Source organism: Balaenoptera ricei, chromosome 1 (assembly GCF_028023285.1).
Source record: "Balaenoptera ricei isolate mBalRic1 chromosome 1, mBalRic1.hap2, whole genome shotgun sequence".
Classification (NCBI taxonomy): domain Eukaryota; kingdom Metazoa; phylum Chordata; class Mammalia; order Artiodactyla; family Balaenopteridae; genus Balaenoptera; species Balaenoptera ricei.
Window position 1 is genome coordinate 43,135,984 of NC_082639.1, and position 26,350 is coordinate 43,162,333.

At 38.1% G+C, this 26,350-nt stretch overlaps 1 protein-coding gene across 2 annotated transcripts in view; it reads left to right on the forward strand.

Annotated features, from left to right (window-relative positions):
- The first annotated feature begins 406 nt into the window (after positions 1-406).
- Positions 407-26,350, forward strand: part of OSBPL9 (oxysterol binding protein like 9) — a 180,640-nt gene continuing 154,696 nt past the window's right edge. The window contains exons 1-2 of one of the 2 annotated variants that reach the window (XM_059922327.1): positions 407-571; positions 25,042-25,092. In XM_059922327.1, coding sequence (XP_059778310.1) covers positions 407-571; positions 25,042-25,092 — 216 coding nt within the window. The remainder of the gene's footprint in view (positions 572-25,041; positions 25,093-26,350) is intronic. The other variant, XM_059922325.1, reaches the window with a different exon arrangement.

The following is a 26,350-nucleotide window of genomic DNA, read 5'->3' on the forward strand; positions in this document are numbered from 1 at the left end:
CAAATTGCAACATATTGTATAATTTATTACCTGTTCGCATCATGAAGTCTCTGCTGAATCCCCAAAGCCTAAGAGTATCTAGCACAAATCAAAAAGTATTTATTAAATGAATGGGTTTGTGAAATGATTGCTTAAATGAATATCAGATGTGAAATCTTTTGGATGTGTAAGGTATCATCATGGGCAGTAAAATTATTTATGTTAATAAATAATCTTAACAGCAGTATTCATGCTTGAGTTCTTCACATCTCAGGTACGGAGTCCTACACACAACAGGCTCCCAAAAAAATCGTTTTTTGAGTTTTATAGCTGGGGGCATGGGTCAGCGAGTCCACCAGGGCAAGGAGCCGCCGGCCCCGCCCTGGCCACGCCCCTGCCCGCGGAGGCCACGCCCACCGCATGCCGAATGCCTTATAGGCGATTGACGTCAGGCAGTTTGTTGTCATTGGCGGCTCGCAAGATGGCGTCCATCATGGAAGGGCCGCTGAGTAAATGGACTAACGTAATGAAGGGCTGGCAGTACCGTTGGTTCGTGCTGGACTACAATGCAGGGCTGCTCTCCTATTACACAGTAAGTCCTCGGAGGCAAAGCCCCGAGCGCCTCGGGGGTCGCGATCCCTGGGTGGAGGTGGGGACCGGGCGTTTTGGTAGCCGGGAAGAGGTTGCTAGGCTGGGGGTGCAGCCGTACGGGAGGGCTCCCTCCTGGGGGAGGGTTTTACGTCCCTGATAGCCAATGAGGGTGAAAGAGATGCTGGCTCAGCCAATAAGCAGGCACCGGCTGTATGATTTATGGGCTGGGGGCGAGCCGTGTTTCTTAGGGACGGGTGTTTGTTGGGGGGGTGGAGCGGGGTGCTGTTGTAGGTGGGTGGGTGGTTGTAGTCGTGCTTTGAGGGGTTCGGTCGCGCGGTCCGTGCGGTTTCCCCATGTTAATCATGGATTTGATACTGTCCCCCCAGGCCCTGTAGACGGCCGCGCCCCTTACCTTCCCTCCAGGGATTGAGGAGCGCTGCTTTCTTAGAGCAGGGGTCTGACGAGCTTGGCCGGGTCCTGAAGTGACTTGCCTTCGCAGGTCTGCCCAAGTTGAGTGTCTCTTTTCACAGAACTCCCGCCTCCATTCCGCGGGAGGCGAGCGTAACCGACGCCTTAACTTTTGAGAGCGGAGGATTTCCTACACAGGAGTCTCTTGTTAGCGAAGAGAGACTGGATAGTGCGATGTCTCCTGAAAGTTATATTCTGGGAAGGGCTGAGTTAAGGGCTTCAGTGTCGTTAAACACGAATCAGTGGCCGTGGGAAGGTTCATGAATTGCTATGAATCTTATGTTCTGACTATCCCTCCACCCCCGACGCATTAGAAATGGAAAGTGGGTGGAATTAGAGAAATTACTTCCAAAAGTACTGTCTCTGAATGGTGTCTAGTTAATAATAGCCAATGAGAGGGAAGAAGCCTCTTAAAAGAACAAAATAGAATGTCCTGAAGGCTTTGGAAAATAATAGAAGACAGAAGGAAAAAGAATTATGATTATGGAAGGAGGGTTAATGTCAATGAGAGAAATGGGGACGCTAGTATTTTTTCGTTAATTTAAACACTATTTATTGAGCGCCTACTACAGGTTAATTATTATTGCTTTAGGCTAGGGGTGTGTGGGTGTGTGTGCACACGCGTGTGCACGTGAGCAAGAATCAACAGAGATCAATATATTCACCATTCCTTTTCTCTGGAGCTTACCTTCTAGTGTAGTGGTTCCCTTAATTCATTTTACTCACGATAACTCTGCAGGGTAGGTATTCATTATCCCCATTTTACAGTTTTGGAATCTGAGGCTCCAGGCTTTTAAGCAGTTTGTTCAAGATCACAGAGCTAGCAGTAAGCAGTGTTATCAGGGTTCTAAATAACTGGCTTTTTTACTTTTTCCATTACACTTCACTTTCACTACAGGAAGGAGAAAAATGGCAATCTTTGAGTTACTAAAGACAAGCCTGCAGGAGTAACAAGTATAACTTTCAACATCAACTTCCTTTCTTTACATAATTTTTAAAGGGAAAAAAAAGACCAAACCTGAATGAGGTTTAAATACATTTTTCAAGATTATCTTTAGGTAGCCATGAAAGAGAGGCAAATGAACACTGTATCCTGAAAACTCTGGAATTATGAAATCTCATAGTTCAGATAAATGAAGAGTAATATTGGGTTTCAGTAGAAGTGATAATCAGAAAATCCTTTTGAACCTTTCCAGCCTATTCAAGGTAGAGTAATTTCAGTGAGTGGCACTATGGAATGAAGTTACTTTACAAATCCCAACTTTGTGTGGGTCTGAATCTAGGGCCACACTGGAGAGGCCCCAAGCTGGGGTTCTTGGGAACTCCTAGTGCAGACAGAATCTTCTTTTTTTCCTGTTTTTCTTCCTTTGTCATATCCTTTTTCTGCCTCCTTGCCCTTTTAGTTTCTGAATATCTTGACAAATCTCTCCTTGTCTTACTGGCTAAATACGTTTTTTTAAATTATACTTCTTCCTTGCCACCCTCCCCCCCATTACTTATCCTCCCTTCTGAGATGAGACTATAAAAACATCATCCCTGCCAGCAGAAGGAGGTATCATATTTCTCACTAATGGATATTTAGGAGTTTTTTTTTCTTGTTCTTTGGTGTTAAAGTATTTGCTTGCAGAGAAACCACAGAGAAATATTGTAAAATAAAATGATCTTGTGAAAATAAAATGATACTCAATCCCAAATTAGAGGAGGTCCAGTAAAGATGGGAAAAGGATAGGTATTCACTTAAAGAGAAAGTAGGAGACATTGAATGTTGGCAATGAATTCTGTACACTTCGACATTGTTTCAGTACATTAGGGTTTGGAAGGATGAAGGTACATCTTAATGATTTGCATGTGGCTGTTAACTTGGAGCTGCATCTTCTAGGAGGAGTATCTGAATTAGTTGCACAGCATTTTAAGCAGAGCAGTAAATAGCAAGTTACTCTATTCCTTGTTTCCAAAATCACTCGGGCTCTGGTCTGGCTCTGTGGTTGCAGGCCTATTCTAGGGTGGCCATGAAAACCCTGGACTAAACTAAATTGACCTTGTTTTAGAGTCGGCCTGTACCAAGAACTGATATTGGGATAATCTCAGGGTTGGAAAGGATCACGGGAATTGCTGTGAACTAAATAGATTCACGCAAACCTCACCTTAGCCTGGATCTTCTCTTCTGGACCTGGGCCCAGACCCAAACCTATCTTCTGGGAATGGATGGTCTTTTTACTTTACATTTCTTTTATTTTCATAATACGTAAATTTTCGGTTTTTGAAAAAGAGTTTAGTAAATTATTCTGACCAATACAGGAACAGAGAAACTGATTACCTTCTTTAGAAAAGTAGAATTAGGCAATCTTTTCAGCTCAAGCTCAGTCTTTTAATTATTAGAAACAATTATTCATTCAGCAAGCATTTATCTGGGACTTTTTAATAGGCACTTTACTATATATGTTGGAGGTACAAGCACGAAGGAGAGAGTCCCTTCCATCCAGGAACTCACAATCTAGCAGAGCAGACAGCTAAACATAATTTCAAAACAGTATGGTAAATTCTACAATAGAAGTAAGAATAGACTCCTGTGGGCACATTGCCTAAAAAAGGCTAGAGAGACATTTGAGCCGAGACTTAAAGGTAGAAGAGAAGAAGGGCATTTCAGGCAGTGGGAAATATGTACAAATTGGGAAACTTGAGAACATAAAATGCATTAAGATATTGAGAATTTCTGAGCAGCTTTAGTATAAAGGTGCGTAGGGAGATAACAGGAGATTGAGTCCAGAAGGTATTTGGAGCCATAGGTCAGGCCTGGAGATGAAGATCTGTTAGATTATAGCACAGAATTTGTTGAATTTTTATTAGGTGAGAGGCCCAGGGAGGGCTAAGGATATAAATTTGGGAACACTGTGTGGACAGCCAACCGTTTAGGTGAATCATGATCACAAAGGAAGACAAGAAAGGAAAGAAAATTGAGGGAGACATAGATACATGATATAGATTATGGGAGATATAGATATGTGAGGAGTTGGAAGGTTAGAAAGTTAGTGGAGGTCATGCCTTTTGTAAATTTGTCAAATGTTTTTTGACTATGTACTATGTGCCAGGCACTATGCTAAGAAGAAGGGTTAAAATGGTAAATAAGATGGATATAGTCCATAGTCTCATGATACCTAGAGTCTACTGCCCTGTACATCAGGTAAGAGCTGTGATAAGGGAAGCATAGGATTTTGGGAGGTGCAGAGTTGGGTAACTTGACTCTGTCTTGGAGGGTCAGAAAAGGTTTCCTAGAAGAAGTAGGTTTGCTGTTACCTGAATGGTGAATAGAGATTAGCCACGTGAGCAGAGAGAGAAAACTGCTTGAGATAGAGGGAATAAATGTTTTTCGAGGAGACAAGAGTAAGGAGCTTGTTATTAGTCCTGGAGTTTGGGCTGTGTGGTGGACAATGGTGAGATGAGCTGGAGAGAGAAGCAGGGGCCAGATAATGAAAGACTTTCTTGATCAACCATGCTAAGGAATTTGAACTTTACCCCCCAGGGCAGTGGAAAGTCATTTAAGTGTTGTAAGCACTTTCTGTTACAGAAAAAAACTTTTATTATAGAAAATTTCTTTCAAACATACAGAAAAGAGGATAGTATAATGAATTCCTGTCATCCAGCTTGTACAATTATCAACATATGGCCAACCTTGTCTTATTAATACTCCCAATAGCTCCTTCCTAGACCACTGGATTACTTTAAAGCAGATCCCAGAACTCATTATTTCATTTGTGAATATTCCAGTATGTATTACTAAATGTTAAGGTCTCTCTCTTAAAAAATGTTATCACAGGGGCTTCCCTGGTGGCACAGTGGTTGAGAATCTGCCTGCCAATGCAGGGCACACGGGTTCGAGCCCTGGTCTGGGAAGATCCCACATGCCATGGAGCGACTAGGCCCATGAGCCACAACTACTGAGCCTGCGCGTCTGGAGCCTGTGCTCCGCAACGAGAGGCCGCGACAGTGAGAGGCCCGCGCACCGCGATGGAGTGGCCCCCGCTCGCCGCAACTAGAGAAAGCCCTCGCACAGAAACGAAGACCCAACACAGTCAAAAATAAATAAATAAATAAATAAATTAAAAAAAATGTTATCACAATACCATTATTACAACTAAATAATAATAATTATTTATTAATATTTTCAACTATCCAGTCAATGTTTAATTTCCTTGATTTTTTTCTCAAACACCTCTCCCTCACCAGTTGGTTTACTTGAGTCAGGATTCCAAATAAGATCCACACATAAAACTGAGTATCTTTTACTCTATAGGTCCTCCTTCCCTCTTTTTTTCTTTGTCATTCATTTGCTTTTTTTTTAATTAAAAAATTTTTTGGGACTGCATTGGGTCTTAATTGGTGCACACAGGCTTTCCCTAGTTGCGGCAAGCAGAGGCTACTCTTTGTGTGGTGCTTGGGCTTCTCATTGCGGTGGCTTCTCTTGTTACGGAGCCGGGCTCTAGGTATTCAGGCTTCAGTGGCAACACGCAGGCTCAGTAGCTGTGGCACTCGGGCCCAGTAGTTGCGGTGCGCGGGTTCTAGGGCGTGTGGGCTTCAGCACTTGTGACGCGTGGGCTCAGTAGTTGTGGCTCGCGGGCTCTAGAGCTCAGGCTCAGTAGTTGTGGCGCACGGGCTTAGTTGCTCCACGGCATGTGGGATCTTCCCAGACCAGGGCTCGAACCCGTGTCCCCTGCATTAGCAGGTGGATTCTTAACCACTGTGCCATCAAGGAAGTCCTGCCATTCATTGGTTGAAGACAGCAAATTATTCTGTAGATTTTCTACATTCTGGATTTTGCTGATAATATTCTTGTGGTATGTTTAAACATGTTCCTTTGTCCTCCGTGTTTCCTATAAACTGATAATTAGAGCTAGAAGCTTAACTTTTTTTTTTCCTTTGGGCAGGAATACTTTGTAGGTGGAACATATTACAGGTATTTCCCACTTTTTGAGAATTTGCTTTACCCCGCTTCACTTTTAGGAAAGACCTATATTAGTACCTGTTTTTGCTAACCAGAAGAAATCCGAAGAGGATTTTTGCTTTTATGGAAAATAGGTGAAAAGCAAAAATAGCATTCAGAGTTTTTTTTTGCAGTGAGCTGTTATAGAGGCAGTGAGCACCCCAAGCAGCAAGAGTGGTGCCAATAAACTCCTTCCCTGGGAACTACACAGCATCAAGCTGCCACAGCTTTGAACTGTGTCTGTGAGCATCTTTGCTTTATCTTGATTTATTTTGTGCATCTGTTAGAAAGATGTGTCCTAAGGTAATTGCATCTTTGCTTTATGCCATTTCAGGAAGGTTTCATAGGAACACTCTACTTTCAGGTAGCAGGGGAAACCTGTACATCAAGTGGCACGTGATGTCTGGTTGTCTCTCTGTGATTTTTAAAATTGATCAATAGGTTCAGATAAAATTTGTATTCTTTAAAGAATACTATGGTTACAGAGAAATAATGAAGTCATATTGACAGGATTTCAGTGATTGATTGGATGTGAGTGAAAGGGGAGGAGGAGTCTGATGAAATCCAGGTTTTTAGACTTCCTTGGATAAATGATGATAGGAAGGATAAGAAGTATAGGTTGGGGTGAGAAAGGTGGTTGCTTTGGGGCATGTTGAAATTGATGTAAAGATATCGTGTAGTCTGGAACTTAGGAAAAAATCTGGGTTACAGATAAATATTAGCTTTACACAAATGGAGAGTTGAGAGAGTGAGTGGGAATAATAGAGAGCTTTGAATAGAACACTGAGAAACACCATTGGATTAGATATCTATTGCTTTGTAACCAATTACCCACAATTTTAGCCACTTAAAACAACAAATATTTATTATTGCCTAGTTTCTGTGGCTCAGAACTTTGGGAGTGACTTAGCTAGGTGGTTCTGCCTCAAAGTCTCCCATGAAGTTGCAGTCAAGACATTGGCTAGGTTTGCAGTCACCTGAAAGGCTTGACTGGAGTTGGAGGATTTGCTTCCAAGATGACTCACAATCACGGCTGTTGGCAGAAAGCCTTAGTTCCTTGCTGGCTGTTGGAAGGTGGCCTCAGTTCCTCACCAGCCAACCTCTCCGTTAGGCTACATGAGTGTCATCATGATAGAGCATCTGGCTTCACTCAGAAGGAGTAATCCAAGTGAGAGCCAGGAGGAAGCCAAAGTGCTTAGTATGACCTGGTCTGAGGACATCACTTCTGACTTATTCTGTTCATTAGAAACGAATCATTAAGTTCAGCTCATGCTCATGGGCATGGGAATTTTAGGCATGGGCAGGAGAATTAGGCTCTACCTTTTGAAAGGAGTGTCAAAGAATTTGTGGAGGGATTTTAAGCCATCACAATCATATTTAAGGGATTGGCAGAGAAAAGAGCCTGCACAGGAGAGTGAAAAGGGACAGCCAGAGATATCAGAGAAAAACCAGAAGAATGTGGCAGTCAAGGTGGGAATAGTGAGTTGGCTTGAATACTATTGAGATAATTGAATAGATGAAATCTTAAAAATATCCACTGGATTGATCAATTTGAACATCACTGATGCCCTCAAAGAGAGAAGTTTCCATGGAGTCGTGGGTGTGGAAGCCAGATTAGAGTGGTTTGAAGAGTAAATAGGAGGTAAGAAGTGGAGAAAATGAGTGTAGATTACTCAAGATGTTTCATTGTGAAAGAGGCAGAGGAGAATATGGAATTGAGGGGAAGGGGTTTCTAAGGTAGGAGTATGCTTAAATGTTGTAGGGATGGGAAGCAGAGTCCATGTTAAAAATGAGAGTAGAGTCAAGATTTAAGGAATGTGGTAAAGATTTAGATCAATGGCCATGGGAACTGGAAAAAGGAATAACTAGGGACATGTTGAAGATTAATCAGGTTGTATAAGGAACTAGTTGAGATTATAAAATATGATTTGTTTAGTCATTACCCATAAATATTTAACACTCTTTCTTGATTTGTATTGTTTTTATAACATTTTGGAGAGAATGTTAGAAATAGTGAGTTAGTAAGTTATCAGGGCCACTCAAGGTAGTCTTTGTAAAAGGAATCATTAGAGAAATAATATGTTCTTTGCTATTACATGCTGACTGAAAGAGACTCATAGTGACTTTGAATTTCAAAACCATTGGTAATCTAAACACATTTAAGTGTTATTTGGCAGTCCTTAGCAATATCTGGAAGGTGGTTAAAAAAAATATGTCATCTAATTCTTGGATTTTAGGTTTTTGAAGAGCTTAAGTATATGTGTTTCTCTTGCAAAGATGTAAAGGAGGGAGTCTCAGATTCTCCTAGAAAGATATCAGCACCACTCACATCAAACAATTAAAAGTGAATTTATACTTTTCTAAATAAACTGTTTTTGAATATATCAAATATGATTTTTATTAAGCTTACATGGTATATAGTAATAGTCCAAATCTTAATATAGTAGTTTTAGAATTGTAAAAGAAACAGAAGAAAAATTGTATCTAATCTAAATGCCCTGAAAAGAAAAGAAAGACGCCTCCTAAGAGGGTAAGTAGTACCAGTGGGAAGAAGTATATGGAAATTTTTTATCTTTTGCTTTCCTTGAATACTCTCATCAGCCTTGATTTGTCCCTGTTCTAATACTCTTGAGCCTTGCTCATATAATTCTTTTGGGTGTTGAATCATTTACATCTGTTATAATTAACTAGTTGTATCTCTGGTACATTCTTTGTACAGTAAACTTGTAAACTCTTTGATAGTAGTACTAAGCATTATAATTTTCAAGCCCTGTAATGTGGCACATCATTCTCATAGTGAATGGAATGTCCAAAGCCCTGCAAACTAGGCTTAGAGATGAGATATAGAAGGTTGTTTTGGAGTTGTTGCTTATATACCCTTGTAAATTGTGCAGAATATACTGATAGCAAATATGTATGTTTCTGTGGCTTATGGAAAACCTTATTGAGCTTATATTTATAACAGTGACTTTTGTTTAATCATCCAGAGCCTGTAGAACTGTGTGGGATCTTTTGCTTAGTGTGTTATATCAGACAAGCAGTCAGTTCTTGCTTTTGTTGCAGGCAGTTTTGTTGATGGTAATAATTTGTAGAAGGATGGAAAGTAGTGTTGTTCTTAAAAAATGCCACTCTTATATGTGGCAATTGTCATAGGATTAGATTTTCAACTAGTTACATAATTCCAATCAAAGCTAGCTAGAACAATGTTCAAGTGATTTAGATTAAGGATTTATTTCCTTTTACTGCTTATAGAGAAAAACAAATGGCTAGCCCAGTCTTTTTCTTCTCATTTACTTTATTGTAAAGGATAATCTTCTTAGACTAGTTTAGACTTCCTTAAAAAAAAAAAAAGAATCTACTTTTTTGTTTGTTTGTTTGTTTATACTGCAGGTCCTTATTAGTCATCAATTTTATACACATCAGTGTATACATGTCAATCCCAATCACGCAATTCAGCACACCACCATCCCCACCCCACCACGGTTTTCCCCCTTGGTGTCCATACATTTGTTCTCTACATCTGTGTCTCAACTTCTGCCCTGAAAACCTGTTCATCTGTACCATTTTTCTAGGTTCCACAAACATGCGTTAATATACGATATTTGTTTTTCTCTTTCTGACTTACTTCGCTCTGTATGACAGTCTCTAGATCAATCCACGTCTCAACAAATGACTCAATTTCGTTCCTTTTTATGGCTGAGTAATATTCCATTGTATATATATATACCACAACTTCTTTATCCATTTGTCTGTCGATGGGCATTTAGGTTGCTTCCATGACCTGGCTATTGTAAATAGTGCTGCATTGAACATTGGGGTGCATGTGTCTTTTTGAATTATGGTTTTCTCTGGGTATATGCCTAGTAGTGGGATTGCTGGATCATATGGTAATTCTACTTTTAGTTTTTTAAGGAACCTCCATACTGTTCTCCATAGTGGCTGTATCAATTTACATTGCCACCAACAGTGCAAGAGGGTTCCCTTTTCTCCACACCCTCTCCAGCATTAGTTGTTTGTAGATTTTCTGATGATGCCCATTCTAACTGGTGTGAGGTGATACCTCATTGTAGTTTTGATTTGTATTTCTCTAATAATTAGTGATGTTGAGCAGCTTTTCATGTGCTTCTTGGCCATCTGTATGTCTTCTTTGGAGAAATGTCTATTTAGGTCTTCTGCCCATTTTTGGATTGGGGTGTTTGTTTCTTTAATATTGAGCTGCATGAGCTCTTTATATATTTTGGAGATTAATCCTTTGTCCGTTGATTCATTTGCAAATATTTTCTCCCATGCTGAGGGTTGTCTTTTCGTCTTGTTTATGGTTTCCTTTGCTGTGCAAAAGCTTTGAAGTTTCATTAGGTCCCATTTGTTTATTTTTATTTTTATTTCCATTACCCTAGGAGGTGGATCAAAAAAGATCTTACTGTGTTTTATGTCAAAGAGTGTTCTTCCTATGTTTTCCTCTAAGAGTTTTATAGTGTCCGGTCTTACATTTAGGTCTCGAATCCATTTTGAGTTTATTTTTGTGTATGGTGTTAGGGAATGTTCTAATTTCATTCTTTTACATGTAGCTGTCCAGTTTTCCCAGCACCACTTATTGAAGAGACTGTCTTTTCTCCATTGTATATCCTTGCCTCCTTTGTCATAGATTAGTTGACCATAGGTGTGTGGGTTTATCTCTGGGCTTTCTATCGTGTTCCATTGATCTATATTTCTGTTTTTGTGCCAGTACCATATTGTCTTGATGACTGTAGCTTTGTAGTAATGTCTGAAGTTAGGGAGTCTGATTCCTCCAGGTCCATTTTTTTCCCTGAAGACTGCTTTGGCTAGTCAGGGTCTTTTGTGTCTCCATACAAATTTTAAGACTTTTTGTTCTAGTTCCGTAAAAAATGCCATTGGTAATTTGGTAGGGATTGCATTGAATCTGTAGATTGCTTTGGGTAGTATAGTAATTTTCACAATATTGATTCTTCCAATTCAAGAACATGGTATATCTCTCCATCTGTTGGTATCATCTTTAATTTCTTTCATCAGTGTCTTATAGTTTTCTGCACAGGTCTTTTGTCTCCCTAGGTAGGTTTATTCCTAGGTATTTTATTCTTTTTGTTGCAATGGTAAATGGGAGTGTTTCCATAATTTCTCTTTCAGATTTTTCATCATTAGTGTATAGGAATGCAAGAGATTTCTGTGTATTAATTTTGTATCCTGCAACTTTACCAAAGTCATTGATTAGCTCTAGTAGTTTTCTGGTGGCATTTTTAGTATTCTCTATGTATAGTATCATGTCATCTGCGAACAGTGACAGTTTTACTTCTTCTTTTCCAATTCGTATTCCTTTTATTTCTTTTTCTTCTCTGATTGCCGTGGCTAGGACTTCCAAGACCATGTTGAATAATAGTGGTGAGAGTGGACATCCTTGTCTCATTCCTGATCTTAGAGGAAATGCTTTCAGTTTTTCACCATTGAGGATGATGTTTGCTGTGGGTTTGTCGTATATGGCCTTTATTATGTTGAGGTAGATTCCCTCTATGCCCACTTTCTGGAGAGTTCTTTTGCAAAAGTTAAGTTTACATGATACATGGAATCATATAAATGGAATCATATTCAAGGAAGGTATTTTGAGGTATTCATAATTAATTTTTTCCCATTCACATGACAAGGATTATTATGAAAGTTGATATTCTGTTTCCCAGAGTTTTGTTCACATTAAGCCTTCATGCTAAGATTGTCCATTTATTTAATTTAATTTAATTTATTTTAGCATTACTCTTATGGCACAGATGGGCAAATAAAATATTGGATGAATATTTGGTTTGTCACTCTGGCAACTATCTCTACAGCCTCTCTCAATCCTCCTTTTTCCTCCATCACTCGTAGAAGATGCCATGCTTCCCAGAGACAATAGAGTCCATTTGGTGGAAACACTCTCAACTGCTCGTACTCCCACCTGTTTGTATACTTACTTTCCCGCCTATCCGTCTCTGTCATGATGGAAGAGGTAATCCTTGGGTGTTCTGGATTCCATCTACTCACAAATTTTTTGAGGATCTCAGTCTATAGATTTCCTCCTTTTTCTGCTTTCCTCCCTCTCTCCTGTGTGTCTTCAGCTTCTTCCTTTCTATGTACAGACTTTAGTTGTTTATTTTAAGAATATTTATTTTGCAGTATGACAACTAAACATTGTAGTTGTAACAGCTTCATATGGAAAATTTTAGTAAATTTTTAGGTGGCCTGGTGCTTTTCATTTTTTTATAACAATTTTATTGAGATATTAATACATATATCATCTCTTTGAAAGATACAGTTCAATGAGTTTTTTATTTTTAGTTTATTCACAGAAGTGTATAACCATATCCACAATCAATTTTAGAAAATTTTCATTACCTCTAAAAGAAACCCTATTTCTATTAACAGTCACTTCCAGTATTTCACCCCTAGCCCTAGGCAACCACTAATCTACTTTCAGTCTCTGTAGATTTGCCTCTTTTGGACATTTCATATAAATAGAATCATATTATTAAAGTATTCTTTAAATAATTCTAATATGGCTTCTTTCATTTAACATGGTGTTTTCAAGGTCCAGCCATATTGTAGCATATATCAGTGCTTTTTATTGCTGAATGTTCTGTTATATGTATATTCCACATTTTATTTATTCATTCATCAGCTGATGAACATTTCAGTTGTTTCCACATTTTGGGTATTATGGTTAATGGTACTGTGAACGCTTGTGTGCATAAGTTTTGGTGTGGACATATGTTTTCATTTTTCTTGGATATATATCTAGGAGTGGAATTGCTGGGTCATACGGTAACTCTGTTTAACTTTTTGAGGAACTGCCAGACTGTTTTCCAAAGCAGCTACACCTTTTTAAATTCCCACTAGGGGTATAAGGGTTCCAGTTTCTCTGCATCCTTGCCAACAATTTGTTATTGTCTGTCATTTTGATTATAGCCATCCTAGTGGGTGTGAAGTAGTATCTTACTATATTTTGATTTGTGTTTCCCTGGTGACTATTGATGTTGAGCATCTTTTTGTGTGCTCAATGGCTGTTTGTAAATCTTATTAAGAGAAATATCTATTTGGTCCTTTACCCATTTTTAAATTGGGTTGTCTTTGTTGTTGTAAGAATTTTTTATATATTCTAGATACAAGTCCCTTATGAGATACATGATTTTCAAATATCTTCTCCCTTTCTGTGGGTTGTCTTTTTACTTTCTTGATAGTGTCCTTTGAAACACAAAAATTTTTAATTTGATATCTAATTTATCTTTTTTTGCTTGTGCTTTTGGTGGTATATCTGGAAAACCATTGCTTAATCTAAGGTCACAAAGTTTTATTCCCAAGTTTTCTTCTAAGAGTTTTATAGTTTTAGCTCTTACATTTAGGTCTTTGATCCATTTTGAATTAATTTTTGTATATGGTGTGAGCTAAGGGTCACATTATTTTTTAAAAACTTTATATTCTTTATTATTTTTATTATTCTTTTGCATGTGGGTAACCAGTTATTCTAGCACCATATATTGAAAACACTATTTTTTCTCCATTGTCTTGACACTTTTATTGAAAATCAGTTAACCATAAACCATGTGAAGATTTATTTCTGGACTCTCAGTTCTATTCCATTGATCTTTATGTCTATTCTTATGCCAGTGTCACACTATTTCAATTACTGTAGCTTTGTAGTAAGTTTTGAAATTGGGAAGTGTAAGGCCTTTAGCTTTGTTCTTTTTCAAGATTGTTTTGGCTATTCTGGGTTCCTTGAATTTCTATATGAATTTTAGGATCTACTGACATTTTCATTAACAAATTAACATGGACTATATCTCTCCCAAGTTGAAAAATATCTCTGCTAATTCTGTGTCTCCCTGGAAATACCATCTTAACCTCTCTTCTTCAGGATAGGTGAACCTATTGAAAGAGCCTTCTTCTACATTGTCTGTCTTTATTCATCCATCTTGCATTTACCTTACAGCAATCTTTTAACCTCCAGATTTCACTGAAAATCCTAGCAAAGTTCTCCAATGATAGCTTTGTTGCTAAACCCAATGGGTGCTTTTTACCCTTAGTTTTAATAGTGCTGTCTCTGCAGAATTTGACATTACTCTTTATTTTAAAGCTTTAAAAAATAGTTTTATTGTTCTTGAAGAGATGACAACATAATCTTAATTTTTAAAAATTGAAACAATAGTGAAAACTATATTAAGTAGAAGGAAGAAAAGTTCTACCAGAAATCCTACTATCTGTGTTTTGGAGAATAGCTTTCCTAGCAACTCTGTGCTGATATACACATTTATGTATATTTTGTACAAATGGAATCATTTTATACATGATATTCTACAACCTAAGGGCATTTTATTAAAAGTTTTCTATATAATTTGTTGTACCATTTTGTATTACATTTCTTCAAGTAGCAAAATGAATAAAGGATATCATTTTTCCTTCATCCTTACATAATGAGAACTCAGTCATCTGGCTTTGGGAGATTAAGATTCCCATGCTGTTTGTGATGCGGGAAGAGAATGTACAATAATTTGTATTATGTCCCACCCGGTCTGCTAGGTTAAGGCAGTTACAAAGACCCACCCACAAACAAAAGACACCACTTCTTAATGAGGGAGTGGCAAAGTTCTAGAAGAGCTTGTGGGATGAGAAATACTATTATAGGCCATTTTTGGAAAATATAGTGTGTCACAAGCCTCTACTATATTAATCATTGTCATAGGTATTTTCTAATATTGTCAAATACATTGCCTCATTAAGCCTCATAACTTCTCCCATTTTTTCTTGCTACCACTATCGCATATAAACCACCATAATGTCTCACTTGGTCTATTGCAAAAACCTCATAACTGTTCTCTTTGTTTCCTTTTTGTGCTCTAAAATCCATTTTCTATCAACAGCCCAAGTGATCTTTAAAAAAAATGAAAAAAAAAAAAAAAGATCATGTTTTTCCCCCTGCTGAAAATTCTCTAATATTAGACTATAGGAAAAAAATCCAAACTCTTTACTATGACTTATGGCTTTGTGATCTTTCTCCACTTACCTTTCTACAGTAAACCTTTTGCTCACCACTCTCTATCCACTATAGCTTTTTTTGTGTGTTCCTAGAACCCCTCAAACTTGTTCCTGCCTCAGGCCTGTGCATATATTTTCTGGCTTCCTGGACTGATATTACCCCACGGCTGTACCATGGCTGATTCCTTCTTGGTGTACAGGTCTTCATTTAGGCGTCACTGCTCAGAGAAGTCTTTGCTTAACAACCATATAAAGTAGACCTCACTGTCAGTCACTAGCACAATGGTCTTGTTTTATTTTTTCATAGCATTTCTTATTAGCTGCTAAAATTATTTTGTTTTTTTGTTTGTTTGTTTATGTCTATTTCCCTCTGGAATGTAAGCATTCCCTCTGGAATGTAAGTCTCTGTTCCATGAGAACAGCAGAGACTTATGTTCATCATTTTGTTTTTAGTATCTAGAGCAGTGCCTGGCACTTAGTGAGTATTCAGTAAATATTTATGGAATGAGCAATAGTGTGAAATAGTTATTACTTCCTTTACACATGAAGAAATTGAGACGTAAGAAATCACACAGTAGTTTCTCTGTACGTGATTAAGTCTTCTGACTCCAGATAGAATGTTCTTTCTGTCTTCGGATACCGAATTGTGCTAGCATTGATATTTTAAAATGACAATAAACCCAAGTTATCACTATTCTGCTTACAGGTGATAACTAATTTACATCATTATCACAATGAAATAAACTTTCTGCGGAGGCTGTTCTAAAGTGCAAACTGCATTGATTAATCATTAAAAAGTACTGAATCCTTTTACATCTAAGTTGTAAGATAGGGACTTAAATCATCTCCTTTGAAATGCCAAGGATAAATAAAAGACTCTTCTTCCATTCCAGTTCACCGAAAGCCTACTAGAGAAGGGGAGGAGGAGCAGATACTAAGTCTTAGAATTTGTTGAGTGATGATTTTTTTAATTCACAAAATGTGAGCACAGAAAGGTAGTGGCAAATTCTTGAAGATAATTCTACTTTGAAATTTTAGTCACCCAGAAGAGGATGAAGTGTAAATTTCAGATAGGTGATGATATCCTTTGTGACCAACCCACCATTCTGTGCTTGCATGTTAACTCTTCTGCCTTCGTTTTTTTTTTTTTTTTTTTTTGGAAACCCATACATTCTGAAGTAAAATTAGACCTGATAAAGAATGAGTGTTTTTATTCTTTCTAAAATTTTTTTAATTTTAATTTTTTGATTGAATTATAGTTGATTTACAGTATTGTGTTAATTTCTGCTGTACAGCAAAGTGACTCAGATATACATATATATACATTCTTTTTTACATTCTTTTCCATTATGGTTTATCACAGGATATTGAATATAGTTCCCTGTGCTATACAGTAGGACCTTGTTGTTTATGTATTCTATATATAATAGTTTGCAGCTGCTAACCCCAAATTCCTAATCCATCCCTTCCCCACCCCTTCTCCCCTTTGGCAACCACAGGTCTGTTCAGGATGAGTGTTTTTAAATTGCCTTTTTAAAAAGTGGTTTTTTTCCCCTTGATTATAAAAGTAAAATATGTCTATTGCAGATCATTGACTTCTCAAGTCCTTGAAAGTTTCTTAAGCCCTTTGGCATAGTTCTTGAATTCTTGACCTACTTCCTTATTCTTGCTCATAATCCTGCTTTCCCTTAAGCACCAACATCTAAGAGAAATTCTTTAAGAAAATAATTTCTTAGGCAATGTTTGAATTTATAACAACTTTCCCCATATCTTTTGATATTCACATGCTGTATTTTGAGTGCTTTTCCTAGCTAACCTGGGAACCATTTTTAACAGTTTCTTTGCAAAAATTTGTTCTGGGTTCTAAACTCCAAATTTGAACAAGGAGCTTTTGGAGCATAGCCTCATTCTAATTTGGGATCTGTGGGATGAGTTTTAGAATTAGGACTAAGACTTCAAAAATCCATGGTTCTGGCTATTGTTCTTGCAATACAAGAACAACACGAAAAATTTGCATTTCATCAAAAATATCTACAAACAATAAATGCTGGAGAGGGTGTGGAGAAAAGGGAACCCTCTTGCACTGTTGGTGGGAATGTAAATTGATACAGCCACTATGGAGAACAGTATGGAAGTTCCTTTAAAAACTAACAATAGAACTACCATACGACCCAGCAATCCCATTACTGGGCATATACCCTGAGAAAACCATAATTCAAAAAGAGACATGTACTGCAATGTTCATTGCAGTACTATTTACAATAGCCAGGACATGGAAGCAACCTAAGTGTCCATTAACAGATGAAAGGATAAAGAAGATGTGGCACATATATACAATGGAATATTACTCAGCCATAAAAAGAAACGAAATTGAGTTATTTGTAGTGAGGTGGATGGACCTAGAGTCTGTCATACAGAGTGAAGTAAGTCAGAAAGAGAAAAACATATACCGTATGCTAACACATATATATGGAATCTTAAAAAAAAAAAAGATTCTGAAGAACCTAAGGGCAGGACAGGAATAAAGACGCAGATGTAGAGAATGAACTTGAGGACACGGGGAGGGGGAAGGGTAAGCTGGGAGGAAGTGAGAGCGTGACATGGACGTATATACACTACCAAATGTAAAATAGATAACTAGTGGAAAGCAGCTGCATAGCACAGGGAGATCAGCTCAGTGCTTTGTGACCACCTAGAGGGGTGGGATAGGGAGGATGGGAGGGAGACGCAAGAGGGAGGGGATATGGGGATATATGTATACGTATAGCTGATTCACTTTGTTATACAGCAGAAACTAACACAACAATGTAAAACAATTATACTCCAATAAAGATGTTAAAAAAAATTTTTGCATTGTACAAATTTTCCCATCTTCGTAGTGCTTTTCTTGCTGTTCATCTTTTCATTATCTTATTATCTTGGGCCCTGACTTAGTCTTTTCCAAATAAGGAGAAACATTCTTGGCAATTTTTAATAGAAAAGTGAAGTTGAATGATAATAATGGATTATCACTGCACAGTTTGGTGGGAGAAGTACTAATATACAGCATAAACCACCTGGAGTTTAACACACCCCCATCATTTCTTTCAATCATTTTTTTGTGAAATAACATTAATCACTATTTAGTATTTTGGGCAGTATTTGAAAAACTAAACAAACATAGGAAATATACATTGAGGTCCAATATATATTAACATACCTTAAGTAATTTGTAGCACTTAGGCTACTAGTTAGTATTTAATATTTAACTTTTTCTTAGAAAGGATGTGCAATCCCTGTCATCATAGCTGTGCTTAATTAAACCCTGTGAAAGTGGTTCTCTTTCTACTGGCCTGAAATTCTGACCTGAAGATAAAATTGTCCTTTTTAAGAAATAGTGAGAGACCTGGGACTTTACAATGTAAGATGTCACTAGATCAAAATACAGGTCTACAGTCCTTTACCCATAATTCTGAAATCCCTCAGTCTCTGAATTCCAGAAGTTTTTATTCTAAATTTATTATATTCTCATTTGGAAGTAAAGCCTGTCTTAAACTGTGTGGCTATTTATAATCTCTATCATACTTAGTGTAAATATATGTTGTACTACCTAAATAGTAGTATGCTTAATTGTGAAATTAATTAAATGCTTAATACTTCAGACTCCCCTGCAGGTGTGACACAGTTTATGTACTATATGTATATTACTTTTCAAAAATTGTGAATTTCAAAACACATTTGATCTGAAAGTCTCAGATAAGAGATGTGGACCTGTATCTGTTATCTAATGACGTAAGGGTTTACATGCCAGCAATAGTTCAGAAGGCAGGGGTACCACCCTCTGAAGTACTGCTGCGAGGCTTTGTAGGGTGGCAGTTATACTGTTGAGTTCAGAAGGATCACTGATTTGACACTCAGCCTTTGTGGCTCAGAAAAACTTTGAAAGAAAACTTAAATTAACCAGATCTATAGTAACTGTGGTAGAATGCATGGCCTTATAGAGTCAGACCTGGATTGGAATCCTCTCTATCGCACTTATTATATGTGAGTCCGTGGGCAGGTTACATAAGCCTTTCTGAGCCTTTATTTTCTCAATTACAAAATGGATATAATAAAAGAACCTATATCATAAGATTGATGTGAGAATTAATTAATATTATATTTAAAGCACTAGCACAGTATCTGGCATATAAGTGCTCAGCAAATATTAACAAAAAGCTAAAGTTTATGACACTGTTTGACATATAATAATATTCACTAAATGTATGTTGTGGTAATTATTACATAAGCTAATTTTCAAATTTGTTAATTCATAACAAGATACATAACTGTTAAGGAGACTGCATATTTAGGCTATCTCATTAGTTCATTAGTACATATAGTCTCTGAAAGCAAGCTATGTGGGATGCCAAATTTATAAGCAGAAGCAGACTAAAGGGAATTATATATTATATTATAGATATTTAATCAGACATTGATATCAAGATGCAGTATCTCTGTGTTAGAGACATACCTATTACAAGAACCAAACAGGTCTAACCTCTTGGTCAGCAACACTTCTATTCTGGCTTTCTGGTTCTGGTTCTGGCCTTCCTACTGTAGTTCTATTACTTTTAATACTTTCTGATACTTAGTATAATTAGTCATAATTAGTATAATTACCTCTAGGCTGTTCCAGCTCTTAAAGATGATCTTGTATATATCTCTGTTCTGATACATGTCTGGTTTCTTTGAAGGAAGGCAGCCATCTTCCAGGATCTTGGAGAGACCCCAAATATCACTGTCCCCTTGTATACCGATTCAGTATATTTTCCTAAGGCTCTATCTGTAGTATACTGCTGCTCAAATGAGGCCCTCTGTAATGGGGAGGGGGAGATGAGGAAGTTATCTATGGCAACTTGAGGGATGAATGATAGGGAAAATTCCTCCATTATTGTGGGTCTGTGAATCCTCAGTGTTTCTGGTGGTGTAGCTTTCCAGTAGCATGATGACATTTTGGGCTATTGAGTGCTCACAAGGCATTAACTAGTGAAGGCTCTCTGGTACATTAAATACTATCAAGGTGGCTTAAGGAGTCTGTGCTCTCCCAAATAGAAAGGAGACTACAGGAATGGGTGTTATTGCTGTCATCAATACCTTGGGGTTAGCATTAGGATTAGCATAACGATTATTAGAAATAATTTTTGATAGCATGTCTCGTTGTAACAGAAGCCACTGCCCTTGGCATTAATAAGATATAAGAAACCAACAAACCCAACCACCAAATTCAACAATCTTTGTTAATTCTGGAGCCCCTTAGGAGTAGAATATATCACCCCCTATCTCTCTGCTTCATGGGGGATTCTGTTTTCTTATCTAGCTGAAAAGATTTTAGCATCTGTTTTGTGAGTGATCCTTTCTTAAGGTGCTGGACCTTGTGGCTGGTGACATGTTTGTGCCAAGTTGCTAAAAAATACATTTGTTAGTAAGTTTGAGAACATTGGTAGCACAGCACCTGGTAGGAAGATTGCTGGAGTTGGGGTTATGTTGGCCCTACCTTTCTCTCATCAGTACCAGTATTCATCAAAAAACGAACAGCAGGAAAATAAAAAACAAAACAAAAAACCCCAAACAAAGACCCCTGCTATTCAGTGAATAGCATTGGCTTAGGCCGGTTTGCCTCAGATCAAGGTGTATCTGGAGACCACTTGCAGCTAGGACTCTGCCTCTCCTCTCTCCTCCTCTCAGCGTGTGTGCTTTAACCCTTCGTGTAGAGGGCACAAGACCTGTGGCAACTGGACCTCACAGCTTCAAGAACAGATAGGAAAGAGCTCTTCCCTATCAGCTCAGCCCCAGTAGAAAAACTCCCTGTGAAAGGTTCTATCCTTCCTTGTCCCTGGGGTTGTGGGTCCTGTGATCGACCGGCTTGGTCAGATAACCACTCCTCAGCACTCACTGTGCCTGGGGGACTTAGTCACACCAGCTTCCCTGTGGCCCCACGTTGGAGCTGAGTGGGGAGAAAATGAGGGCGAGGGCTCTGTGTCCTTGTGGAAGAGGAGGAGGATTCGAGGCTGGCAGAGTGCAGGTGTGGTCTGGGAGGATGCTTTGCAGGGCAGCCCTTCCAAATTGTACCTGCTGGGTCAAACTCTGCTACATTTTACATGTGTAATTTAACTGGGTAATTTACTTGATCTCCCTGGTGTCACTTTCATTTATAATATGTGCATAACTTTTACCATGCAACGTCTTGTGAGGCTTACTATGTATAAAGTGCATATTACATAGAGCAGGGGGTCCCCAACCCCCAGGTCACGGACTGGTACCCGACCGTGGCCTGTTAGGAACCAGGCTGCACAGCAGGAGGTGAGCGGCGGGTGAGTGAGTGAAGCTTCATCTGTATCTACAGCTGCTCCCCATCACTCACCTTCCACCTGACCTCCGCCTCCTGTCAGATCAGTGGTGGCATTAGATTCTCATAGGAGCACGAAACCTACTCTGAACTTCACATGCGAGGGATCTAGGTTGCGCGCTCCTTATGAGAATCTAATGCCTGATGATCTGAGGTGGAGCTGAGGCAGTGATGCCAGCACTGGGGAGCGGCTGCAAATACAGAGTAACATTAGCAGAGAGGTTTGACTGCACAGAGACCATAATAGATTAGTTGCTTGCAGACTCATATGAAAACCCTATCAGTGAGTGGCAAGTGAAAACAAGCTCAGAGCTCCCACTGATTCTGCATTATGGTGAGTTGTATAATTATTTCATCATATATTACAATGTAATAATAATAGAAATAGGGACTTCCCTGGTGGTGCAGTGGTTAAGAATCCACCTGCCAATGCAGGAGACACAGGTTCGATCCCTGGTCCGGGAAGATCCCACATGCTGTGGAGCAACTAAGCCCATGAGCCACAGCTACTGAGCCTGCGCTCTAGAGCCCGCAAGCCACAACTACTGAAGCCCGTGCACCTAGAACCCATGCTCCGCAACAGGAGAAGCCACCACAGTGAGAAGCCCATGTACCACAACGAAGAGTAGCCCCCGCTCACCGCAACTAGAGGAAGCCCATGCACAGCAATGAAGACCCAATGCAGCCAAATAAATAAATAAATAAATAGGTAGATAGATAAATTTATATATTTATTTAAAAATAAAGTGCACTATAAATGTAATGTGCTTGAATCATCCCGAAACTATCCCCCCCCACCCCCGATCCATGGAAAAATTGTCTTCCATGAAACCAGTGCCTGGTGCCAAAAAGGTTGCGGACCACTGACATGGAGGGTATCAATGAGTGAGAATCTGCTGCTGCTGCTGCTGCTGCTTTTGCTGTATCATTTATGTCACCATCATCCCTTTTCCCCAAGTCCTCATATTTGACAGTGTTATTTTTCTATAACACACCACTGAGAATGTTCATAAACCTTCAGTAGCTCTCCATTAACTATTGAATAAAGTTTAATTTCCTTAACTTCTCACTGTTTTTTTCTGACCCTCCAGGACCTGGTCCCCATACCTCCTTTTCAGCCTCATCTCTCCATCTCTCTCCACCTTCCTCTCCACACACTGTGCTTGGGCTATCAGTCTACTCTTCTGTGAAGACCTCATGTGTAAAGTTTTCCATACCTGTGCTTTTGCTGATGTTGTTCCCTTGGCTTGGAATGCCTTCTTTTTCCTACCTTCCCTCTCTTATCAGAATCCTTTTATTTAGTCCCAGATTGAACCTTGAGACCTGGTCACACTTTAGTATTGCCTTTCCCAATCTTTTTCCATGGCAGGGAGCCTTCTGTAGTTCATAGCACTTTGTGCCTCTATGCACATAATTTATTTTTGCTCTATATTACAGTCGTTTATATGCTAGTCTTTTTTTTTTTTTGGACATTTTAAAATAGTCTAGGCCAGTTATTTTATAGGATGTCCCACATTCTGGATTTGTCTGATTGTTTCCTAGTTATACTTGCTTTAATTATTTTCACTTATCTCTTTCAATGTTTTCTAACTTATAACCCTGTCTTACTCTTTTTCTATTTACTGTAATCTTATTTTTAAAAATGGAAGAGGGTCAAGGATGTTTCTTACCTTGTTTGAGTTTTATTCTAACTCTAATTGGGTATTTTCAAACCTAATTATTATTTTTGTGTATTGCCTTGGCACTTTTGGAGGGAAGATAAGTATACGGTATGGTAAAAGGGCTATTAAATGCTTAGGGAATGTTTTTGTTAACTGTGTTTTTATCAACTATATTGATAGTAAAGAACTCTTTTCAACCCTGCTTGATGTTGAGAATGTTTTATAAAATGTGAGTCCTCTTTATATTTGTAAGTAAGAAGACTCTCTTCAGTACTTCAATAATAATTTCTGAACATGAATTTCTATAGCTCAGTACTTTGCTTTTTTGTTTCATTTTTTTCTTTTTTGAAGAGAGTTTACTTTGATTTATCATTGTAATATTGTTACATTGATAAGGTAAGAATCAGTGAAAACAATGACATAGGCTATATTAACAGCATGTACTGCAATGAGAAGGGTAAGGCAGATCTTTGTGTACAGACATGCAGATATCTCCAAGAAAGATTGAATTTATTTTTTCCAGCTTTATTGAGGTATAATTGACATATAACATTAAGTTTAAGTACAGTGTGATGATTTGATATACATATATATTGTGAAATGATTACCACAATAAGGTTAATTAACACATCCATCATCACCTGTCATAGTTACCTTTTTTTTTTTGTAGTGAGAACTCACTCAGCCACTTTCAAGTATACAATACGTATTGTTAACTATAGTCACCATGCTGTACATTAAATCCCCAGAACTTAGTTATCTTATAGCTGGAAGTTTGCCTATGGCTCAGTACAATGGATGTAGGACATCTATGGTTTAAAGTGGGACAGTTTTCTTTAAAACATAACCCCAGGGAATTCCCTGGTGGTGCAGTGGTTAGAACTCCAAGCTCTCACCACTGAAGGCCCAGGTTCGATCCCTGGTCGGGGAACTGAGATCCTGCATGCTGTGTGGCACGGCCAAAAAATTAAAAACAAGCAAACAAACAAGAAAACATAACCCCATGATATTGGCTTGTTTTACTTTGTCACATAGTGGAGTACAGAAAAATACCAGTTGTTGAGGTATTAAATATTTTTAAAACTTTAGTTATTTGAGGTTTTACTTTATTTTATTACACATGCCTAAGTTAATTCTAGAAATATTTACTGAATGTCAACGTGGGGCTTATTATGCAGAACATAGCCTTTGCTTGGCTCAGTCTAGTAGGGGAAACATAAAGGATAAGCAACATTTTATTAATAAATATTTTTTGATTACCTAATGTATGCCAGACACTGTTCAGAAACATAAGTCAGATACAGTTTCTACCCCTTAAGGAATGTGCAGTCTGTGGGTGAATCAGACAAGTAACTAGCCATCATAGCACAAGATGGTGCATGCCACAACGAGGGAACACACAGGAGACTCTGGGAGTCCAGGGATGGGAATTCAAATCAGACGGAGGTAGGACACTTGATGAATGACAGTTGGCAAGGCAGAAAATCAGGGTCAAGGATATTCCAAGCTGAGGAACATTGGATGAGAAATCTCAGAGGCAAAAAATGTGACCCATTTGGGGAGTTGCAAGGAGATAAAGTTAAAGCAATGTTTCTCAAAACGTGGTCTTGTGTTTGCTTGAGTCAGAATCATCTGGGAGTGATTCTTAAATCCCCAGGTAATTTGTCGCCTTCCAGGTGACTCTCAAACTTACTAAAATATGAGAAACATATTTTAGTTGAGAGTTAAGGGGTATGAAGGAGGAATGAAAATATCGTGTAATATATGCTACATTTAAGGTACACATAAAATTCTGGGATTAGTTTTACTTGTATAGACTACAAAACATTTTAAACCTCCTAATTCCTATCTTTAAGTGATGGTGGGGTGGGGATGGGGAGAAGGGAGGAATATTACTATAAATGTTGTCTCTTTATCCCTAGATGATTTTAAAAACAGTCTGTTTATCTTTTATTCATTGAATGTTTTTGTTTTTCTTTTAGTCCAAGGACAAAATGATGAGAGGCTCTCGCAGAGGATGTGTTAGACTCAGAGTGAGTATTTATTCATTTTTATGAAAACCAATTCCGACAGAAAGAAAAAAAATATTTTGACAGATTAATGGGAGTCTAAATTTAGGTTCGCTCCTTTACCTAATTGTTAGGGCAGGCAACTAAGGCTCAGAGAAAAAAAAAGACTTCTCCAGGGTAACTCCAGAACCAGGACTAGAACTTAGTTCCTTTGGCCCATGATTTAATGTTGTATCCATGACTTAATGCACCTACTGATTTTTTTAACCTCTATTTTATATCCAGGGACAGGGGCTAGAAATTAAATGAGTTGTAGTGTTGGCAATAGCGCAAACAGTAGAAAAAAACTCTGAAAAATCCCCACTTTCAGCTGCTTAGTTCTTCCTGTTCAACACTATTTAATAATGGTTTTTATAGCAGTGATGTCCAATAGAAATATAATGTGAGCCACATATACATAATTTAAAATTTTTGTAGTAATCACATTTAAAAAGTAAAAAGCAGGTGAAATTAATTTTAATAATATATTTTGTTTATGCCAGTATATCCAGAATATTATTTAAACAGGTAATCAATACAAAAATTACTAATGAGATATTTTACATTCTTTTTTTCATACTAAGTCTTTGGAATCCACTATGTCTTTTGCACTTATGGCACATCTTTGTTCAGATTAGCTGTACTTCAGGTGGCCTGTAGGCACATGTAGCTAGGGGCTACCTTATTGGACAGTGCAGGCCTATAGCTTCAAGCTGCTTTCAATTGCTTGTTCAGTTTCCACCGTTGTCCAAATAGCTAAAGACAAGAAAGAATGCAGCCTTGGGGATATAGTTTCTAGTACTCCATTGTATCTAAAGAAGGGCCTACCTCTATCATAACTTGGTAAATCAGCTTCTAGTGGCCTTTTCTTCTTTCAGGCTCCTGTTGCTTTCTTTCTGCCATCTTTTTTCTGCACCCTTACTTTTGAAGATGTAAATGTAAATATTTGGTAAACATACGATTGCCTTTATTAGCAGTAGTTAATTGGTAAAAATGGGAAATAACTCTGAGAAAAAACCCAAATTCTAATGGAAAAATTTTGGCACTGAGATAGGAGTAAGTATGGTGAATTTACAGGATGGAAATGAGACAGGCTTGTTTTGAACAGATGGTGTATATGTGATAGCATAAAGATTTTTGAAAATTCAGCTTATTATACTGTTTACGGTTTTTTTTTCCTTTCCTTTGGTTTTGCTTTTGCCTTCTTGGTTTAATTGCTTTTCTACCCACTTGCCATTGACCT